Source organism: Megalops cyprinoides, chromosome 10, assembly GCF_013368585.1.
Source record: "Megalops cyprinoides isolate fMegCyp1 chromosome 10, fMegCyp1.pri, whole genome shotgun sequence".
NCBI classification, from domain to species: Eukaryota; Metazoa; Chordata; class Actinopteri; order Elopiformes; family Megalopidae; genus Megalops; species Megalops cyprinoides.
The window spans coordinates 10517520-10539394 of NC_050592.1; the positions used below are offsets into that span (position 1 = coordinate 10517520).

The following is a 21875-nucleotide window of genomic DNA, read 5'->3' on the forward strand; positions in this document are numbered from 1 at the left end:
CTCAAAAAGAACAGCACGAAACAGTGCCCTGTAAAATGTTCTGCACTGTTCTTCCCATCAAGCACAACCTGTTCGACCTCACGTCAGGCTTTCATGGAGGTTCAGCAAAACGGGAATTCTGTGCCATGAGAATATCGCCCATCGGACTATTACATCATTTGTAGCGGCAGGAATCACTAAGAAAAACTCAATTTCTGAAACAGAACACACTAACACAACCAAAACGAATACATCTATTTAATATTCAGCCATGCCAAATAAAGTCTTAGAATAAATATTTTTTTTGCATTTTGTATGTTGTATTTTGTGAATTTACCACTGTTGTTTTGTCGTTTTTTTTTTTTACTCAGAGGCAACGTAAACTTTTTGGAACATTAAAGTTGATTTGTACATATTGTTCTCAGATGTGTCGTTACTCTTTTGTGAATGATGGTACACACATTGATCTCCATTTGCATACAGAACTGTCCACAATCAACAATTTGTATCAAGAGGTTTTTAAACACAGACTTACATGTAAAGCATTAAGGATCAAACAATTTTATTATTAAACCACTCAGCTGTGATCATTTCATTCCCTTCTGTTGGGGTGAAAAAGTCTGGAACCAGCACTGAGCACAGAAAAAAGTTTAAGCAGTAATGTTTCCTGTAAATACAGAAAATATGCACATCTGCATTATAATAAAACTTATAGTGTGAACCTTCATCTAGCCTTAACCACAGCTAATACCCATAGTCAGTAAAAGGTTTTTGAGTGCATCTGCACTTATGAGCCAGGAAGTGTGTATTGCTGCAAGCACTTTCCCTGTTCTTTGTGTTACTGTGTGTCTGTGGGCCACACACGCTGTCAGTGTGTAGTCTCTGTAGAGTTGATGTAGGATTCCAAGAGGAAGATTGTCTCATCCACCTGGTTCTCACTGGAATCCAACCTTCACAAGCAGAGAGAAATGGAGAAAGAGGATCTTAAATAAATTACACATTGTTTAAAGACACTGAAAATAATCCAGCCATATCATAACTGGCGACTCCATCCGCAACACCTCTGTATGTCTCATGAGGAACACTAACTTATGTTATTATACTTGTGAATGTGGTGGAACTGCCCATGACTGTTTATTGTGTGACTACTGCGGTGTCTGATGGTGCTGAATTTGTGGTGTTAAACTGTGTGTCCATACTCTATTGGAAGACTGTACTGTACTTGTTGACGTGGTAACACTGCATTGTATGTCTGTGCTGTATTGTGTGACTGTACTGTACTTGTTGACGTGGTAACACTGCGTTGTATGTCTGTGTTATATTGTGTGTCTCTGCTCTGCAGTGTGTCTGTCCTGTATTGTGTGACTGTACTGTACTTGTTGACGTGGTTGCGTAGCGCCTGCAGCTGTTGTCTCTCGGGGGCGGTGATCATCTCCTCCACCTCTGTCAGCTGACCCGTCTCCGCCCCACTGGCCTGCAGCGATGCCAGAATTGCCTCAATGCGCTGGGACTTCTCCAGCAGACGCCTGTCAACCGAAAAGTCAACCCATTCTCACACTCAGGCTGTCGCCAAGCAGGTTTTGACAGTAACGCTGTTCACCGAACATAAAAATGCATGGCAAATGCCTTCTGTGAAAACCTGACGTTGACATGAATTGGGACATCAATCAAGCAGACATTAACCAGGTTCATCTGCATTTCCAATGATTACTCTTAGTCATCACGCACTGCTAATGCAGCCAAGCGGTGCCTCTACCAGGCCAAAAGCAACGAATATTACAACAGCACCATCATGTCTCACTTGCAGTGCCAAGCAACACTGGCCTGGCATCAGTCTACGAACAGCGCGTTGACAACATGGTCCCAGACAGAGCCATGTCTCTGAAGGGTCACATTCATCATTACCACTAGCATTGAGAGAGATGGAGAGGGACCCACTTGTTCTCCTTGGTTTCATACAGACGCCTCTCGATCAGGTTAGCTACCGTCTGCAGCCGAAAAGAGAGAGAGAAAGGGAGGTCAGGAAACAACCTTTCCAAACATGCTGGGAGAGCGCTCTCCCAGTAGGTGGCGTCTCACAGTGCTAGTACCTTGTAGCAGTGCTGGAGCAGTAGCCTGGCCGTGGGCAGGGGGTTGACAGTGTACAGGTAGAAGGTACGAGACGGGGCATGATCAGGTGTCTTTGGGATTTCCTTGGAGGAGACACAGACAACATCCATTACAACTCTGCTCAGCACATGAAGCACATCTCCAGGCCTAACTGAGCTGCAGTGTATGAAGACTTGTTGCTGCAGTGACCTCAAGACAGTGACAGCCATCTGCACATGTGAGCGCTCATTCAGCTGCAAACATAACGGCACATAAAGCATCAGACATCAGTGTGCTATGCAATGTGTGCATTATCTGTTCCAGGCTGTATGCAGCTGAGTGGAAGTAAACAGAGCACAGTGCATAAACAGGTATGTTTCCTGTGCGTATGTGTGCATGCTTGTGTGTGTGTGTGCATGTATCTGTGTTACCTGCAACTGGACCAGATTCTCGGACAGAAGCGTGTACAGCATTTCTTTGGCCTCTTTTGCGGGGATCATTGCAAAGTCTTCCACCTGCTTCTGTTCCAGATGCCGTTTCCGCAGCAACAGCCGGAAAATGCGCGCCGACCGCGAGCCGAACCTGGGCGGAAGAGGATGTCAGATCATCGATGAGAGACCGTGGGAGGGAGGCCTGAATTATGAACGCCTCTAAAAATAACTATAGCTCCAATTGTTACACCCACAGAGTATGCTGTCAGATGCACGAGAGTGGGAGGAGAGAGAGAGCGAGAACGGGAGACCATGACACTCACAGTGTCAGAGCAACAAGGAGACAATGTAAGAGTTATAGCCATAAATAGCAAACAGAGAACAGGCAAGGAAATAAACTGATGGGCATATGACCAAAATGGGTGTTTGCACAGATAGTGGGCATACAGTTTCTGACACATAAAGAGGCAGACAGAGAGAGAGGCAGAGATTCTGAGACAGAAATCGGGTCCTCCTACCTCTCCTGTACCACTGACTCCAGTGTGGCTCTCGCCAGGCTGGCCAGGGCCTTGTGCAGATCTGACTCACAGTCAAGGACCGAGGTATAGCAGAAACTACTGCCGCTCTACCCACAATGACTGCATAAACAGCACTGAAGTTTGAGCAGCCATATGCTTTTAAACAGTAATACAGAATGTACTGTATTGTTGGGAGTTACATTATATTGTACAGCATTGTAAGGATAATTTACTTTCAAGTGGCTCTACGTGTATAAAGTGTTCACTGTGGTATATTTCAGTGCAGCACTGTGGTGAACACAATTCTCTCGATGGCAAAAGATACTGACGACATACATCCCTCCGCCACTGTCTCCTGACTTCCCTACAAACTCCATCTGCGAGACAGAGACACTGACAGGTCAGAGGGGCACTGAAGAGGAAAAGACAGAAATCAAACTCTCCACTGGGGATCAGGTGGTTCTGAAGGACAGGAGCGGTAGATCTGAGCCGATCCCAATCCTGGCGCCTGACATCTTACCGGGTCGTCCACCAGGAGGGAGAGGTACTGCTCCAGAACCGGGCGGCTGATGCTGTAACTGGGAGGGAGGGCGCGGAAGATCTGAAACAAAAACCATAAAAAAAAGGCAAAGCTTTGCACGCGGTCACACACAGCAAATCAAAAGTCACGCAAGGTTATTTTTGTTGTTTTGGTAGATGCCCTGGTGACTTGTAAATCACGGGTAGCATGTAGCAGCTCACAGAGCAAACAACACATTACATAACACAAGTACAGCAGCACGTAATGCATTTCACAGGTTCAGCTGATGCTAGGTTGAGACCTGCTGAAACTACTGAAGCTCTGTGATTGGTGGTGTTCAGGCTGAGTGCAGGGGAGGTGAGTGTTGAGCCTGACCTCGTTAGCAGAGAGGGGCTGTGTGTAGGCGGCGGTGGGCGTGGTCGTCACTTCGCTCATCCTCAGCATGGTCCTCACAATCTCACTGCTTGTCTGCGGTTATATACAACAAACGCACATCAGCATCATTTCCAAGACATGACATGTCAGCACTGACACGCACACTTCAAAAATACAAAAGAATACACCTAAATTAGTCTTGGTTTGTAAAACACTTTCTTGGTTTGTAAAATACTTTCTTTATATACGAGTCTTGTTGTATACTCACCCACACTGATCCGGTCCAAATTTCTGGCCTGATTACTAGGATATACTCATGTACTTTAACCTGCTCCAACTGAATACTGACATATATCAATTTACTGTGATCTGGTCCAGCTCACACTCAGTTATTAGGTATTCTAAGCTACACTGACTTTGTCTAATTCAGAATGAACTGAATTCAGAACCAATACCACATCACACTCACCTGGCAAAGTTTAGTTAATATCAAGTAGTGACGTATAGTAAACCATACTGACCTGGTCAAGTTTGCTGGCGACTGCACTGACAATGGCCTGGTCTCGGAAGTGCTGATGGAACCTGTCGAAGTTCACCTGCCAATAGATCCCCTCGTCGCCCAAGGGCTGAGCAGGATGAGGGCAGACGGAGGAAAGGAGAGAAGGAAGAAACAGAGAGGAAGGGAATGAGAGTGGCATTTCTGTAGTGCGCTACAAGCAGCATGTAATGCAGCACCCCTAAGAGCGTGAATGTGTCACTGAGGTGTCTCACCGCTGCCTCCGTATCGAGTTTGGCTCTCTTCCCCCCTCTCTGCTCCCCCTCACTCTCCTCACTGGAGCGCCGGCGCTTCCCCCGACCTGCAGTCATCCGACACCACACACTACGATCAGCGTACAATGCAGTACACACAAAATGGCGATACACAGCACAGTCCACATGCACACACAGCATGCACAACGTTGAATACAGTTCAGCTAGCATATTCACTGCACACAAGAAAACAAGCGCAGGGTGAAGGCAGCGGTGTTCTGGAGTGTGCAGCGCAGTGTAGAATTATGTTACCTGTGAGACTGATATGGGGCAGCGTGTAGCGGTCAGGGTGGCTGTCTGCAAGGGTCGGCACAGCTGCTGGGCCAGCTGGAGTGTCAGAGGCTGATGTTGTTGAGGATGCAGTTCCCACCTCTGTCACAGGGGGGCAGCGTTGCAGGAAATGGGTCTCCACCAGTCGAGAAAAGGAAGATACTACCTCACTGTACTCCATACTGTGGCCCTCTGTACCACACACAAACAAAAGGCAACCATGGCTAACAAGTACCTCACGCCTCCGATCTACAGCCATCTAAACAACAAGAGAACCTGTGACACACATGCTTAACTTAAAATAACTGAAATGTAGCTGGATCAATTCTGCTGCTTTACCCTTACGCAAGTTACTTAAGAGTTGCCTCAGTAAATATCCAGCTGTATAAATGGATAGCATGCAAAAACTGTAACCTATGTAAGTCGCTCTGGGTAAGAGCATCTGCTGAATGCCGATAATGTAATGTAAAATACTGTAACCTCACAGTATCCATCCCTGGGTCTGTCACATCATCCATGCCCCTATCCCAGCCCATGCCTCTTTCCCTCTCCTCCTCTCACCCTCCATGTTATGCGTCAGCCTGTCAGCCACGGTCCTCACAGCGTGACTCAGGGTCATGTGACCGCGCTGCAGCACCTCCTCCACAATGAGCTCCCCCGTGTCTCCGTACAGCGTCTTCGCGGTGTAGATGTAGCGCGGATACCGCAGGATGCGCAGCACCCGCGAGCAGCTCGCTCGGTACTCCACCGCCCCCCCGGGGCCCCTGCGGCCCCCTCCGAACACACAGACACCGTGCTGCACCAGCACACACAGAGACTTCTTCACCTGGGGGAGAGCAGAGCAGGGACAATGTCAATACTGACTGAAAAAGAGACATTCTATTATGTTCTTGCATTACAGGATTAAGTGTGACAAATTAATCAGATGCATTTTGACGAAATAACACATGAATGTGTGTTTCTCTGCTTAAGGGGTGGCAGTGTAGCATAATGGTAAGGAGCAGGACTTGTAACTGAAAGGTTGCCAATTTGATTCCCCATGGGGGCACCGCTGCTGCACCCTTGGGCAAAGTACTTAACTCAGAACTGCCTCAGTAAATATCCAGCTGTATAGATGGGTAACATGTAAAAAAAATTGTAACCTATGTAAGTCACTCTGGTTAAGAGTGTCTGCTAAATGCCAATAATGTAATGAAATGTAATATAATGCCTATGTGCCTTTTGCCCTTATAAGTCTGTTTTTGTGCATGGCCTCTTCCCATGAAGCACCGCATTTGTAGAACTGCAAAATCAATTCAGACCCCTTATTAAACAACTGCGTCTTTGTCACAATATCACAGCAGAAAGACAGCTGTGCTTGTCTGACAACAGAGTGGTTATGGATGAAACAGCAGCAGTGTCCAGTGGGCTGTAGGTATTGTACATGAGTCAGACTGTGTGTATGTGTGTGTGTGTGTGTGTGTGTGCGTTAGCAGCAGCGGCAGCAGTACCAGGTCTAGCGGAGTGCTGGTGTCGTGGGCGATGGCGCGCAGCGTCTGTGCTCCAGTCCTCAGGAGGTGAGTTCCAACCTTCTCCACCACCTCCCCGAAATGCTCCTGCAGCAGCAGCCCACACAGACGCACCTCCTGCACCGTCATCTGCTCACACACAGCCACACCGTCATGCACAGAACCACCATACACACCTACGCAGAGTAAACTCTTTTTTTTTTTTTTTTCCTTTAAAAAAAGCTTCGGATTTATTGGTTTATGCACATGTGTCTCTACCAGCAAGCCTGTACCTTGTCTGGCTAACTAGGTCAAGCAGCATTTCTAATATTGTGACTCCATGTATGGGTTTTGCTCATGTTGTACTCTGCCTCACTTGTAAGTGGCTTTGGATAAATGAATCTGCCAAACGAATAAATGTGAATGTAAACAAAACCTTACATCCACCACAAAACTGCACGGATGCAATTTGCACACATTCAAACACGCACACAAACACACAGTCATCATATAAGTATGCATTCCATAGCTCTGTGATAGTCCAGCCTCACCACCTCCCTAGATAACATCCTGGTGACCTCCAATAGCGCCACCGGGAAAATTAAGGTAACACAACACACTCACCTGGACAGCATGGGACTATCTATGCCTTGCTGCCTAGCTGGTCCTCTACCTTCCTGCATGTATCTGTGACATTTCACTGGATGCTTACTAGTGCACAACCCCATTTCAAAACGCTGTTGGTGCACCTTGCTTTCTACTACACTGGCCCAACAAACTAACAAAGCCCTCACCTCTTCTTTGTTTGTAATTATGAGATTACATTATTCTTACACCTATTATATCACAAATCATGCCAACTATGACAATAATCAAGGTAATTTTCATGATATTCTCGCTTTGGAATTTTTCAGTTAAACAACAAGCAATAGATATATGTAAGTTTGCCCAAACACACGCAGTTACCAGAGATCTTAATCCACAGAACCACTACACTGACTAAACGTCAACAGAGGCACTACACACAAATTCATATATTAACACAATCACCACGAAAATGTGTGCATACATATGATACAGGACTCTCATTGTTACTCTTGCCTTTCCCACGATCATCATACAGCTTGACCCTTTCCCAGAATTAGGTAGTCAGATCGGTAACAATGCATCCAGCTGCCTGGAAAGTTTCTTTTTAAACCACCGTCTTCACTGATTCAAGAACTCAGCTGCACTCTCAAAACTAATCCATTCTTTCTTGCTGCATTATGACACAAACACAAATGGACTAGCACTGTTACCTACAGTGACGCCACATGAACACTTTATTGCCTAAGCATCAGTGTTGCAAGTAACGTTAGCTAACTCGCTAGTAAACGGCCATTATTTTAGCATGCGATGTTCCAGAAAAAGCCAAATCCTGACTAAAGCCAGTCTAAGGGAGTTAGGTATATGGTTTTACATCGCTGTATGTACAGAAGATTGGATGATCACGTAGATGCTGAAGCGGTGCTCCACAGTAAACTAGCTAACTTTACTCAGTAACTGACTTTAATTCATTGTTTAACTTCATGTAGCTAAAATCACACTTCACCACGCATTTCACAAACCTGGCTGTTGTTGTTGTATTGTACGTTGTCGTTGACAGAGAGGTTTTGAGTCACATACAATAATCTCGCTAACGTTACTTCTTTCACAGAAACCAAGAAACCATGTGTCCATCAGGCTATTCGGCAACTTCCGCCACCCACTGCTGCGCCAATCGTTCAGCTTCGGCAGTGATTCGGCAATCTCCGCATATACCATTCGCCTAACAGCTGTCATCGCGCTGCATGCAGGGGTGACGGCGGACCGCCTCCTGTTTGAGCAGGAGGACCGACGTCAGTGTTTGTGCCATTCCGTGGAAGATGGCGGAGGCTGCGGCTGTTCCACAGCATCGGTTCTTCTGTCACTGTTGTAAAGGCGAAGTCAACCCCAAACTCCCGGTGAGTCTGCCGTGGCGCTGTGTTTCCCCCAGTCCCGTCCAGGCGCCGATATTGCCTCTTCATCCGTCGCTACCGAGTCGAGCCCGAGGCAACTGCAGTGGCATTTGGAAGGCCTTCGGCATAAATATTGAAGCAGTGTTTTGTTATGCTTTTATTTTTCCAGGCATGAAACACCGAAATTCTTTGTTCGTGTAGCCTGACTTAGCTAGCTAAATTAACGATACTCGAACTGAATGTTAAAATGCGGTTGAAAATGGCGTGATTAGTGTTGCTCTGTGGGAATTCGGAGCTGTGCTGGGTTTGTGTGTGTTGTGACCGTGTTTAGTCGGGTTCCGTGTGTATTGGTGAACTTATCGGAAATCCTTGATTATTTAAGATCGACGCCGCTCTACCAGTCTGACCTGTAACTTTTCTAAAGATATTTGACGCCCAAAGTGTTTGACATTATGACTAGGTCGCAAGTCTCCTGATTTAGCTAGTGAGCTAAGTGCGTACTGTATTTGGCGGAGGAAGAGAAAGTGAAATGAATAGGCAGTAAGTTACTAGCTTGCTAATCTGATACTAACGACAAACTATACCTAGTAAGCTGGCTGGTGCACTGCCAGCTAACAGCGGGACAAGTGTCTTAAACTCGGTGTTACACGTGTAGGCCACTGCATACCACTGAATCAGGAACTGCTCAGTGGTGTTTAGACTCATCTAAGGTCGCCGCAGGTCGTAAGATGGCTGTGTCCGTCTACACTTGAAAGCGAGTTGATTTCTATTTATTTTTGTGTCATTTGCTGTTTCTTAGAATCACCCTGTATCAGTGCGTGTGTACGTCCGGTTATGTGAGTCAGTTATCCTCTATTTGTGTATTGTCCGTCGGCGGTAAATCCATATTTCTCTGCCAGCGGGTCTGTCACTGGAAGATTGTGACCAGTGCCACAACAGCTACACATATTTAACAGAAGCTCTGCTGTTGTGGTTGTGAAGGCGCAAGTTTTCAGTGTTTGCAAATCTGTCTGGAACCAACAGAAAGTGAACATCTTACTGATTTTTTTTTTTTTAATTACATGTCTAATACCTTGGGAATGTCCCTCCCACACACTTAGCACTTTATGCTGTCTACTTTGAATTGGAAAGTGTAGGTCCCTAAAATAGAATAATCATTTCAGTGTATTTTTTACATTCAGCTGCATGTAACACACAACTATGCATATACATCCGCTGTTAGGAAGACAAGTAGGCCTACAGTTCTTTACATGCGTTGACTTGCTGATCTGTAAATTACTGATTGCTATGTTCATGATGTGCTGTCAAGACTCAGTGCTCACAGCTGACATAACCATTGAAGCTGAGAATTTCAGGTCTTTTATAGGTCATATGGAGTGTAGAATTGAACAGGAGGCCTTGTGGCTGTTTAGGCCTCAAGTGTGTACAAAATACTAAGCAAAGAGAGTCATGTTTCCATTTGTTGCCAGTTGCCAGCTCTTTCACATTCAGCTAATGGTCCATCTTCTGACTGAAGTCACTGTGTGGTGTATGCTTTCAGGAATATATATGTCCCAGATGTGAGTCAGGCTTCATAGAGGAAGTGACAGAAGACTCCAGGTGAGAAATGACTAGCTAATGTCAATGTCTGGTGTCCTTCATCCATGATTTGAAATATTGGGAGCCTCTGTTTACCTGTTGCTACCATGATGATGGTTATTGTAACAAAGTGTTTCCCTGTGCACAAATTCCCTCAGTCTGCTGGAGGGTGGCGCTAACGGGATCAGTGATGACACAGCTACACAGTTTGCAGAGGTATGATGCACCTGTCACCTTGTGTTCCATGACTTTCCCACCCTAACCCAACTGCATAACACCAGCTTGCAAGAAAATGGCAATGTTTTTGCACAGATTTACTGGCATCGCTTTGATGTGAATGAGGGCCAAAACCAATTGTGGAGTTCTTGCATTTACCCTCCAGCGATTTTACAGAAATTTTGCGGTGTGTCTGAGTTGCCAAAATTGGAAAAATGCTGGCATTTATTCAGTGTGACTGGAGCCATGGATTTCCTGTTTTTTCTTTTTTTTTATTCCTTGTGGATTGACAGATGATCACCACATATCGCATCTTGATTGTGGCAGTTTTGTGGTTGTTCCTTAGGTTGCTGTGAAAGGACACCTATCTGTAATTTGGAAGCATTGTTTGGTAGTGTGACTGGGAACCAGATCCAGCTTCAGTTTACTCTCCATTCCTCTCCTCTGCTGTTGTCAGATGATAGAATCCAGGAATGGAGAGGAGTGGGATTCTGGGTATTTTGTTTTGTCCGTCCTAAGACGGCTCTCTCCCTGCCCCAGCTCTGGCACCTGTTGTTTGTGGAACGGCCTTTCACGGTGGACTCTGACAATTTGGACCCTGACTCCCGCGGTCCAGGTGGGGGCGGGGGAGGCCCCATCGGCACAGGTCTGGGAGGGGGTCTGGGGACTCCACTCGGAGGGGGTGAACACTGGGGTCCTGGGCGTCCCCCTCGCCTGCACAGTCAGAGGAGATACCGGTCTCGGGGCAGCAGTCGACCTGACCGCTCACCAGCAGTAGAAGGGTGAGTTTCTCCGCTCTCCACCTCAAACTCACTTTCCACATGGTGCTCCCAGACTGAAAATGCCGAATTTTTCCTCTGCAGTTATTTGCATCCTTCTCTGTGGTGGGGATAGTCTTGACTAGACCTTAAGCTGGAATGGTTCTATTTTCCTAATCAGCTGAAACTGAGAAACTAATGCAAACTCAGCATCTCGTTCAGTACTCACGTACTGGTGTTTGTCCAAAACTTTGGTCAACAAAATTAAGGAAGCGTTGGTTTTTTTGTTCTTGTTCTTTTTTTGTCTGTTTTGTGAAAGCAAAATGCTATACAAGTTGCAGAAAAGAAGCACTTACAATTTGTGAGAATTCACTTAAAGCTGCAGATAGTTGCTCAGCATTGTGTCAAATCACAAGTGTCAAAACGTAAACTTTTTGTAAGTTCAGACTAAGAAAACTTAGATTTAAATGGGTGCTTCAACGATCTGAGTTATTTGTATTTCACTGTAAATAGTTTTTATCTCATTCCATCCCCCTCTTTTTGTTTGCCACACCTACCCTCTGCAGGATTGTACAGCAGTTTTTGGCTGGTCTCTTTGCCAACTCCGGAGTCCCCGGCTCTCCTCCGCTCTCATGGTAAAGTTCTGTGATTCCTTTTAGCACTGTATCTGTCTTGCATACAGTTATCTGTCAGTGCATACAGTTATTGGCATTCCTACTGATACCTGTGTGTCTCTCTCTCAGGACTGGCATGCTGCACTCGAACCCCGGGGACTACGCCTGGGGTCAGGGGGGACTAGACGCCGTCATCACACAGGTCAGTGACATCCTGCCACACCGCAAGTGCTGTTTTCGTCAGAATGGCAAACCCTGAAGGCAAACTGACTTTATTTTTTTTTTTTCCTTTTTGATTGTCCATGGTGCCCTTTGGCTCAGTTGTTGGGTCAGTTTGAGAACACGGGCCCCCCTCCTGCAGAGAAAGAGAAAATCTCCTCCCTCCCCACAGTCATCGTCTCTCAGGAACAAGCCGGTCAGCCCCTCATCCCCCTCCTTCAGTGTTTACTTTAACACATCTATGTGTGTTTCATTACTCTCATTCACACTGAGTGGTGCTGTTCAGTAATCCATTCACCAAGTTGCATTCCCCTTTCCAGCCTTGCCCCTGGCAGGATGTTTGTGGTTTCCTACAATGTCATACACTGAGCGAAGCTAATGGATAATGGGGTTGTCCTTCCATAACTGATCTTTTCATTTGATGGTTGTTCCTTAGTGTCTACAAGGCTGCGTGTTGCATGGATATGTCTTTGCATGTTCACAATTAAAACTTAAGTGTTTTGTTTCTGCTCTGCCCTTTTGCGGAGCAGTTTAATCAAGCTTTGACAGTAAACAGTGCTGTTGTTTTTAAGTCTAGACAACAAAAGCCCTCTGACACTGTATGTGTCCTCTTCCCTCCTCGACAGACTCCAATATGGAGTGCCCAGTGTGTAAGGAGGACTACGCGGTGGGCGAGCCTGTCAGACAGCTGCCTTGCAACCACTTCTTCCACAGCGACTGCATAGTGCCCTGGCTGGAGCTGGTGAGAGCCGAGGGGAGGGATGCACATCAGAGGGAGAGAGTGAGGGACAGGGAGAGAGTGGGAGCTGAGCTGGGGGGAAGATTGGGCAGAAAAGGGGTTAGAGGGGGAGATGTGCATTTATGTGCATTTGTGGATGATAGAGATGGTTGAAAAAAACAGGAAGAGGAGCCAAGGTGAAAAGAGGTGTAAAAAGTGAGGATGATAGTGCGGGTCCCTCAGAAACATAGAGGAGAAAACTTATGAGGCACAGAGAGGAAAGGAGTGGGAAGGATGACATGCACAGGAGAGGCAATGAATGATGTCATCTGTCCCCCCCTGTCCTCTGCAGCATGACACGTGTCCGGTGTGCCGAAAAAGTCTGAACGGGGAGGACAGCAGCACCCAGCAGCCCACGGAGCCCTCATCCCTCAACACGGACCCCCGCACACAGGAGAGATGGTCCTTCTGAGAGCTACACTGTCATCTCATCTTTTCTCCCTTCACGCGCCTCCCCCACACACAGGAGACAGTTGTCTGAGATAAACCTTCATCTCGTCCCTCCGTCGCCTCTCTCTCCCCCTGCCCACATTCGTAGGGAGATTGGCCCTCTGAGAGGTACATCTCCACGTCCTCCCTCCACCTCTCTCACGCACATAAGGAGATGGGTCTTCTGAGAGATTCATTTTGTGCCTCAGTCTTACCCTCTTTTCTCAGTGCATCTCAGTCTGTCACCTAGGAGATGTACACCCTTCCTTGTAATACTCTGTCCTGTTCTCTGAGTGGCCATGTTTTGTTCATTGCAGAGAGGGATTCATGGCCTCATGCCTTTCTTCTGTGCTGGCCTATTCATCTTGGCACCTTTTATTCTGTCTTTCCGCCCTGTCAGCCTATGGCAGGTAGCAGAGGAGGCTGGACCTTTGAATTCCTCTTCTTATCTAAAGTTGACACCCAGCCGATTACAGCCAGTCCAATAGGGCGTCGTTACCAAAGCCCTGGATCACAAACGGCAGTGGTATCACCCTTCCACAGACAGGATTGGCTATTGAACCAGTTTCACTCCTTTTCCCCATTCGCTTCTGCAATTCGGCAGTATGCTGTATAAGTTCAGTAAAACTTTCTGATAATTCCCACTGAACTCCTCTGCCTTCATACCCCTATCTGATTGTACTCTTATCTGTCCCGCACCTTTCACTTAATTCTCTCTCCAGATCCAGCTCACTGGTTAATGCACTGCAGACTTGTAATTCCCTATTGGTCTTTTGAAAACACAGTCACTCTGCCTATTTCTTCCCCTGTCTCTGTCAGTCTCCACATCCCCCTCAACAGCTCTCTTGCTGGTGTATATATTACAACAGATCTTCAGCAGTTAATTTCTTCAGTTGACAAATTTATCTTTTGTTCTCATTTCTATCGCTCTATTTTTTTAATGTAAATAATTTTAGTCCAACAACTTTTGGTTAAAAAAAAGACTAAGCAAGCATATTGATAATAAATGGTGGATCCCTAAATATGACTATATTATATATATATATATGTGTTATATATATATAATAAAATGTGTATGACAATGTATTGATAATAAAAAAGAATAAAAACTGATAACACATTGTTCACATTGTGAATGAATTCTTTGATGCATTTCATGAAGTAGATAATGGTAATAGTCAAACAATGCCAGTGTAATGTAAGCAAATCTTGTACATCATTAGTGAAGCCTGTTATCAAATGTTAATATATCTCAATATAGTTCATATGATTAACAATTAAAATCATTTCCATATGCATTTTATATGATTCATGAATGTACACAGAAAAATGTGTGGGTATTTTTGGCAGGGCTGTCATTGATTTGATTATGTTATAGATATGAAAATGATACGGATTTCAAGACGACACTGGCTAATCAACAACTGATCCGATTACGCTGTCAGGCATCCAGTTTAAATTACAGTTCATCTGAATGTCTGTGAGGAAGTGGGGATGAGATCTGTTGGAGCACAAGTAGAAAGCACTGGGACATGTAAGGCACTGGATTACAGGAGTGAACCACATTGCCAGCCCCCCAGCACTGTATGTAACCAATGAGAAGTGTGTAGAGACTCCTAGTGTCTCATTACTCTGGATTATACTTGTTCTTTTGTTTGTCTTGGTTCCTTCCGGGCACCCCATTCATGGGTTTTGACTGTGTGTATGGTTATAATGCATAATGTATGGTCCTTTGGGTCGTGTGTGTACTTGCGCTCTCCGAACCCTCTCCTTTTAAGAAATTCATACATGTTTTCAATTTTTATAGGGGCATCTGAGGTACAGTACCATGCTCAACAGTATACCAGTCTCATTCTTTCAATAGCTTTCAAACCACAAGCCTCATGTCCAGGTGACACCACTGCTACCTACACAGTGCCTCTCATAGGACAGCCCTTTCCCATGAATTCAGATCCCAGGGAGGAGACAGAGGGGTGCATCAGATATTCTTCTGTTTTGAGAATGGACAGCATTTCAAACTGGTGACAGCATCCTTTGACTAGAGCACTCAGTTAAAAAAAAAAAAAAAAAAACATTTCCGTTGATATTACTGAGTAATTAATGGCCACACCTTAAGTTGCATAGAATTTTTATTTAGGTTATAACCTTTATTTAGGTTAGATACTGTCAGGAAATGATAATTATGTACATCATTGGTTTACATTATACTGAAATTAACACAAGCCTGTTTGGTAATGATTTTAAACAGTCTAACGGAGTGTGCAATCAGTCATGAATTTCAGTGCAAGGCATCAGTGACAAAGCCACTTGAAGTGAGAGTTATATTCAAGCCATAAGTGTTGCTTGGGACAAGTTTGCCATTTGGGCATGCATGTACTGCAATGGTGGAGGATTGTCCATTTACTGGATACTGTATGAGATTACATGCATATCAGTTTGAAGGTGTGTCTGTTCCTGTTTGAGCATGGTTGCCTTGTTAGTGTGCTGCCCAGATGAGTGTGAGAATGGAGTGTGCTGGGGAGATGGAGGGGATGTAGCCAGCAGCTGGGTCCCAGACCTCAAAATGCACATCCTTATCAGACCTGAAACACATTGAAACACATTGATACAATCATTTGTATTCAGTGAGACAGGGACAGATCAGAGGTACTGAAATAAAATCTGCCCTAACATCAAGACTTCATCAGAGAGAAAAAGACAACGAGACTGCAGAAATTCCCTAACATCTACTCCCTTCTTTTGAACTCTCACCTGTTAAGGACAGTCAGCGCTGTGGATCCATCCGGCCTGATAAAGGCGGTGCTCTCCAAATCAGAGTCCAAGCTGAATGACACGCCAACTCGTTGAGACCCCTCCCACAGGAATTTACTGAGGGAGACAGTTGGAATATTTTACTAGCCATCGATGAAGTCTCCCTTTGCGCACACAGAACATCAAGAATGACAGTACAGAACATCTGGTGATGTTGAGACAGGTTGTACAGGCGGAGGCAAAGATAAGATCGAACACGTGTAACGCAGGCTGACAGCCCCACCCAGGTGGACCTCACCTGAAGTGGGCCATGCTATAGAAGGTGGGCTGCTTGTAGAAGACATCTCTGGTTCTGTCCACAATGATTGGGCTGTCCACAAAGTTCTTGACCCAGTTGGGCCCTCCACCCAAGTCCAGAGCCAAATTCCAGTCAGTCCAGCCTGTCACAAAGTGGTTCAGGTCCTGGAAAAAGTAGAGGAAAACAGGGGCATGGAATTTGTTTTTGGTGTGGTGTCAACTGTATTTGGAAACCTCCCGCAGGTTGCAGAAGTCACATGACAACCTGTTTCCCTCACTGTTAATCCGGTACATTCTTTTTGGCAGAAGTACTGGAAAGGTAACAGCAAACATGTTTTAACTTGTACCTCCCTCTGGATATAATGCAATAAGATCAATTACATATTCACTTAAATGTGTTTGCCTGTCATTGCTTCATATTTTCTGATAAAAAGCTGATCAACTGCCTTAAAAATACATCATCTCTGAGATCAAAAAATTTCAACTGAAACATCACATGCACATTTTAAACAGTAAATTGATGATTTTACAAAAAAATGAACATATATTCAGTGACTCATGTAAAATGGAAACTACTTTTTGAATTACATTTCTGCCACATAAAGATACAGAATAAGCATCTCCAGGGTTCTGAGGGCCTATAGGTTTTATAGCTACCTTAAAAAAAAAAACAAAATACATCTAATTTCACTCCTAGGTGGTAGATGAGATGACATCCCATCGAAAAAAAAAGATAATCAGTCCTAATCTCTCTGCCCCTGTGACCTGTATGTCAGATGGGTATGAGGCTGATGTCTGTGATGTTACCACAGCCTGGGGCTCACCTCGATGATGTCATGGGCATAGTCTTCAGCCCTGTCCCAGCTGCCCAACTTTACCCCTCTGTCCAGGGGAGTCCAGCCTGAACAGGCCTCAGTGCCAAAGAGGTAGTATTCTGGGAAGAGGTGGTGTGTGGTGGACAGGGAGAACTGAGCCGGGACAATCTGGTCCATGTACCAGTGAACTCCAATACCGTGGATGTAGCGGGCAGCATGGACATCACTGAGCACCTGAAGGGAAAAGAGTCATTAAGTATGACTCCCACTGAGTTCTGTGGACTTGCTCTTTTTCCACTTATACACTCCGTCTATTAACATCTAAGTCGAGTTTAGGCCCCCCTCCCCTTCCTCCAACTCTCCTCCTTCTACTCACCACTTTGGCCCAGTGTGGCAGCAGCAGCCTCTGATCATCAAGAATTATGAGCTCAATGTGTTGGTGCTGGGATTGGTTGAGGGCTGGGCCTAAATCCAGGGTCACCCAATCACGTTGTCTCTCCGGTGTGAAGCCCAGTGCCTGGAAGCTGTAATTGGTCATCATTCCAGCTGTGGGCTCATTCCCCGTCGTCATCGCCCAGAAGGTCAGGTTGTACTTCTTGTACTCGTCCAGAAACCTTGGAGAGAAGAATTCCTATTAACATAGCCTAATGTAGTTTGCTACACCAGGTGGAACTTACAAACAGATCTAAGTGTAATTTAGTTATGCCTCTCCTCTGTCCTGAGTAGATGTGCATTCATTTGATTTGTATTGCTGAGTGGTGTTACATCATCACCGTTTACCTGACATAGTATTTAGCCCAGGTCTTGTGCTCCTTGCCCCCTGGTTTCCCCTTTAGAGTACCCTTGCCGATGAGGGCGCCATTAGTCTTGAGCCAGGCGGGGGCACTCCAGGCACTGCCCAGCAGACGCAAGGGCCGTGAAGAGAGCGCCTGAGCACGCTGGAGCAATGGGATCTGAGCAGGGCATTGTGGGTAGGATGACAGAAGAGGAAGAAGAAAAGAGGAAATAGAGAGGACAGGATGGTGACATAACTGTCAGATGATGTCATGGCTGTTTGACAGGCGAACACAGGGAGAAAGGGGGTAAAAAAAAAACAGCTAAGGATAAGAATGAGGCCAAATATGATACACAAAGCACAGGAAGAGAAATTCTAACAGTGTAACATAGATAAAGAAGGGACAGTAGTGTAGGTACTTTAATTTTAGCATATGCTGCAGCTGTCTGACAGGGTATAGAACAGAGCTGTCAGATTCTGTTCCTGCTTGGCCACTCTTGAGTGCTGGTTGTTGTCCCAGTCTTAGCTTTTGATCTCTCAGTTACCTTTACTTACTTACTCACTTACTCATTTACTAAAATCAACATTTTTGACAATAAAAGACATATAACAACTAAAAATGAACATGTGCAATACAGTATGTTTAAACATTTTAGGCCAGTATGTTTTGGGATATCCATCAGCACAAATCTATACAGAAAAATGACTAATATATCCAACTAAGAGTGGAATGAATATTACTTTTTTGGTAAAATAACCAGCATGAAAATAGACTCTCTGTGAATTGATTCCATCACCCCTAGAATAGAGAGAATTCTCCCACTGAAAAATGAAATATTCACCAGGACTTTGTGGCAAGTGGAGACACCCTAAACAAATTCCTGTGCATCTTCATTCATGGACTCTTATGGAAATTGCTCATTTGCTTCGCTTGCATTTAACTTTAAGTGTTTGCTTAGTGAAAGAAAACAAAGACGTTTTGAAGTTTTACATCAGCACATTTAACTCCTTAGGTGGCTTGCTGTGCTCCCATAGCTCAATTCTACAGAACCCACCTTCATGTTTTTGTCTTCAGGGGCCAGGGTAAAGTTGTCTAACTGAAGGTCTCCAGGTGTGTCAGCATACGTGTACAGCCGTGTGGAGAAGTCACAGCTGGCCATGGGGACTCGCACCACACTGTACTCTATACCTGAGTGAGCGACAGAGAGCAGCATTCACCATAACCACCTTCCACACAGTGGTGGGGGCTCAGCAAAAATAAAGACTTTTACATTTTACATTAGGGCTAAAGTAGCACACTGAAACAGTCCTTTCTGATGTCAATGTATCAGAAGAACATTAGGCTGGTGCCCTTTGTGACATATTGAGCTTTGCTGCTTTAAGGGCACTTACAATGATTCAGCATGATGGATCTAAGTAGACAATGCAAGGGACTGTGCAGCCGTTTAAGTGTAGGGGGATAATTAAGTGGCCCAATGTAGGCAGATAGACCGATAGTTTTGGAATTTAACCAGGACATCGGTGTTCACACCCTTACTCTTTGGATAAGTGCCTTGGAATCGTTTCACCACAGCACATCAGGACCTTGGTTTAATTTATCTTTTTTGTAGGACAGCACCTTCTGCAGCAGTGCCCCCATCACTGTGCTTAAGCACTGGATTTAGTTGGCAAGGGGAAACAGCTCCCCCTACTGGCCAACCACCACTTCCAGCAGCTACCTGGTTTCCCAGGAGGGCTACAAGCAAGGGAAGGAAACTTGCACACTACAATAATATTAATGAGGAAAAATCCTTCAAAGAGGCTCATATTTGAAATGCAAAAGTGCTTAGTGAAAAGTGGAGACACTGAGCAATTTTGCACTTTAACCATGAGCAAATAGAAGAAAATACATTTTGCAGCCTCTATGAAAGACTTTTGTGCAACTTCCTTTTACTTGCTTGCAGTTCTCTCCTTGGCACCAACACACCACCAACTAATTGACTGATTACAGACTGTGTCAAGGCACAAAAGAGGTTTCTATATTTTTCCCAGGAGGTCTGCCATCTGGTTATTCACCAAGCCCAACCCCACTTAAGCCATTTATCACAAAAAGCCAACAGGGTGATATGGCAGCTAGCAAATGCAGCTGTGTTTTTTCTGCCACAGCACACAGAAAATTCATAAATAATAAACACAATCATTATGATTTACATTAATAACAATGATCAATACTGGTCTTTTACACTATACACATTAAAGTGTATGCCACAGAGACGTTTTTCTCCAAACTTCTCATCTCTGTAAGTTATCATTACAGTGTTTATACCTTGAGTTTTGATTTATGGCTATAGCCAGTTAGTCTTTTATGCTTTACTGTTCAGACAGCTTAAAATGTCTGCAAGTCTTGAGGTGCTAGATTAATATGGCCTCATTGCGGTGGCACATCTTAACTAGTGCCCTCTATTGGCCATGTCCTCTAACATCACTTTGCCGAGAACTGACGATGATACTAACACAAACAGACTCTCAACCAGACTCACCCTCCACAGAGAAGTACTGCCTCAGCAGTTGGTCCTGTGTTCCTGGAGTCAGTGTCAGAATGTTCATGGCCGCTGCGTCCGTCATAGCGCCCCCAAAGCCTTTAATCTTCTGATACTTCTGATAGCCAACTATAGTGAGTCTGAGAACTGGGACGGGAGAAGAAAGTTAAGTATGAAGAAACAGGGGAAAAGAAAAATGAGAAGAAAAGGGAATGAGCCCTAATTAATACTTAATTGGTGGTACAAGTTTGCCTCTGTTCCTTACATAAATAAAACTCCAATAGTGATCTTATCATAGCTATCAAAATAATGCATCAACAAAGACCCCCAGCCTCAGGACTGCGTCCCTCACCTGCCCCAGTGCTGCTGTTCTGCATCTGCCCCTGCCCCTTCTCCAGCCTCTTGCCGGCCTGGCTGGTGAGGAAGGAGACATACTGCCCCGGTGGTGGCGGAGTGATGACGCCTGGTGAGTCGCAGTGGGTGGAGTTACACTCACACACCACAGAGCCATGGCCAAAGTTGCGGGGCACACATTCATTGCTGCCTGTAACATATGTACACACACAGGATAAGGTAGCAAGCAAGGTCACTTGACAGGGCAAAGGTGGGAAATGAAGATTTATTGATTTTTTTAACTACGGCAGAAGATCCAACATGTGGGAAAATGCGTACATATCATTAATTTTATATTAATGAGCAGTGCCATGAGGGCAGTAGACACGATAACGTTCCATATGTCCACAGTTTACTGCCATGCATATACACTAATTAGAAAGAAAGACAGCGATGTAAATGGTCAAACCACAGTGCACTCACTAAAACAGACTGCCCGACTGACCTCTGCTGGAAGGTATAGCCGCTATCGCGACCATAAGGAAGAGGAGGACGGCTGGTGGCGTCATCCTGTGAACAGAGAGAATGTAAGATGAAGATGCTGCATTTGGGTGCTACATTACGTTGCAGCATGGATCTGACACTGAGGCACAAAGTTCGCACTGCCATTTTATAAATATAATATTACCTGAGGTATTTCTTCCCGAACAAAAACCCGCAAACAGTTCTGGCAAAGTACGTCTCAAAACAATTTAGCTGGCTAGGTTAGCTGCAAACTTGCAAACTTTGCAATTTCGTCATACCTTCCCCTTTGCGCTGACTTCCGCACTCGCACTATTTTCCTAGCTTGCACATACAATTTGTGTAACAGCAAGCCCCGAGAGACACATGCCTGTCGCAAGTTGTCATTCCAATATCCGGGTTTCGGTGAATTTGGGATCTCTGCGATCATATGACACCTGCAGTTCCGAAAGGGGCGTGGTTACGTCATCATCACGGTCATGTGACATTTCGGTCAGCGTCTTTTTTTTCTTCTTGATGTAACTGTATAAATATTCCGCTAGATGTCGACAGTGAAGCACTTGCCAAGTCAAGAGGCAGGTGCACACGCTTTATTGACGGACATTAGGTGGCCAGTTAACTCTGTCAGTAATTAACTACCTTTCTATTGCATAGTGATTTTTGTGCTTCCATACGTAACTAAATGTCGTACATCCTTATTTTATGTTCGTTTCTGATACACAGCGGCTAATTTCATAGTTTTGCAATACTATTAACATTGTATTAATGTCTTTATACAGGCAAATCTTACGGATTTTCATCTAAGAGGTAAACCTAC

General features: G+C 45.0%; 3 protein-coding genes across 4 annotated transcripts; 1 reads left to right on the forward strand and 2 right to left on the reverse strand.

Moving 5' to 3' along the window:
* Positions 1–366: 366 nt before the first annotated feature.
* Positions 367–8202, reverse strand: polr3c (polymerase (RNA) III (DNA directed) polypeptide C). The gene is made up of 15 exons (XM_036539639.1): positions 8086–8202; positions 6482–6628; positions 5553–5817; positions 4974–5183; positions 4683–4768; positions 4433–4537; positions 3912–4004; positions 3537–3617; positions 3342–3393; positions 3017–3077; positions 2499–2649; positions 2070–2171; positions 1918–1967; positions 1356–1505; positions 367–929 (listed from the first exon to the last, which is right to left on the reverse strand). The coding sequence occupies exons 2-15, from the start codon at positions 6626–6628 to the stop codon at positions 848–850; spliced, it is 1635 nt and encodes a 544-aa protein (XP_036395532.1). The 5' UTR covers positions 8086–8202; the 3' UTR covers positions 367–847.
* A 105-nt stretch (positions 8203–8307) lies between these two features.
* rnf115 (ring finger protein 115) lies at positions 8308–14057 on the forward strand. Its single transcript, XM_036539640.1, is given in 9 exon segments — positions 8308–8460; positions 9995–10053; positions 10191–10248; positions 10789–11030; positions 11573–11641; positions 11750–11822; positions 11942–12035; positions 12466–12581; positions 12910–14057. Coding segments are annotated over 9 exon segments (984 nt in total). The 3' UTR covers positions 13030–14057.
* Positions 14058–15219: 1162 nt separating this feature from the next.
* gba (glucosidase, beta, acid) lies at positions 15220–21481 on the reverse strand. 2 transcript variants are annotated; one of them, XM_036539134.1, is made up of 11 exons: positions 21340–21481; positions 21042–21106; positions 20556–20747; positions 20204–20350; positions 18740–18873; positions 17690–17862; positions 17286–17523; positions 16919–17143; positions 16096–16259; positions 15798–15914; positions 15220–15628 (listed from the first exon to the last, which is right to left on the reverse strand). In XM_036539134.1, the coding sequence occupies exons 2-11, from the start codon at positions 21103–21105 to the stop codon at positions 15523–15525; spliced, it is 1560 nt and encodes a 519-aa protein (XP_036395027.1). In that variant the 5' UTR covers position 21106; positions 21340–21481; the 3' UTR covers positions 15220–15522. The 2 variants fall into 2 exon arrangements, with proteins under 2 accessions (XP_036395027.1, XP_036395028.1); XM_036539135.1 differs by lacking the exon at positions 21340–21481 and adding an exon at positions 21225–21322.
* Between the last annotated feature and the right edge of the window lie 394 nt (positions 21482–21875).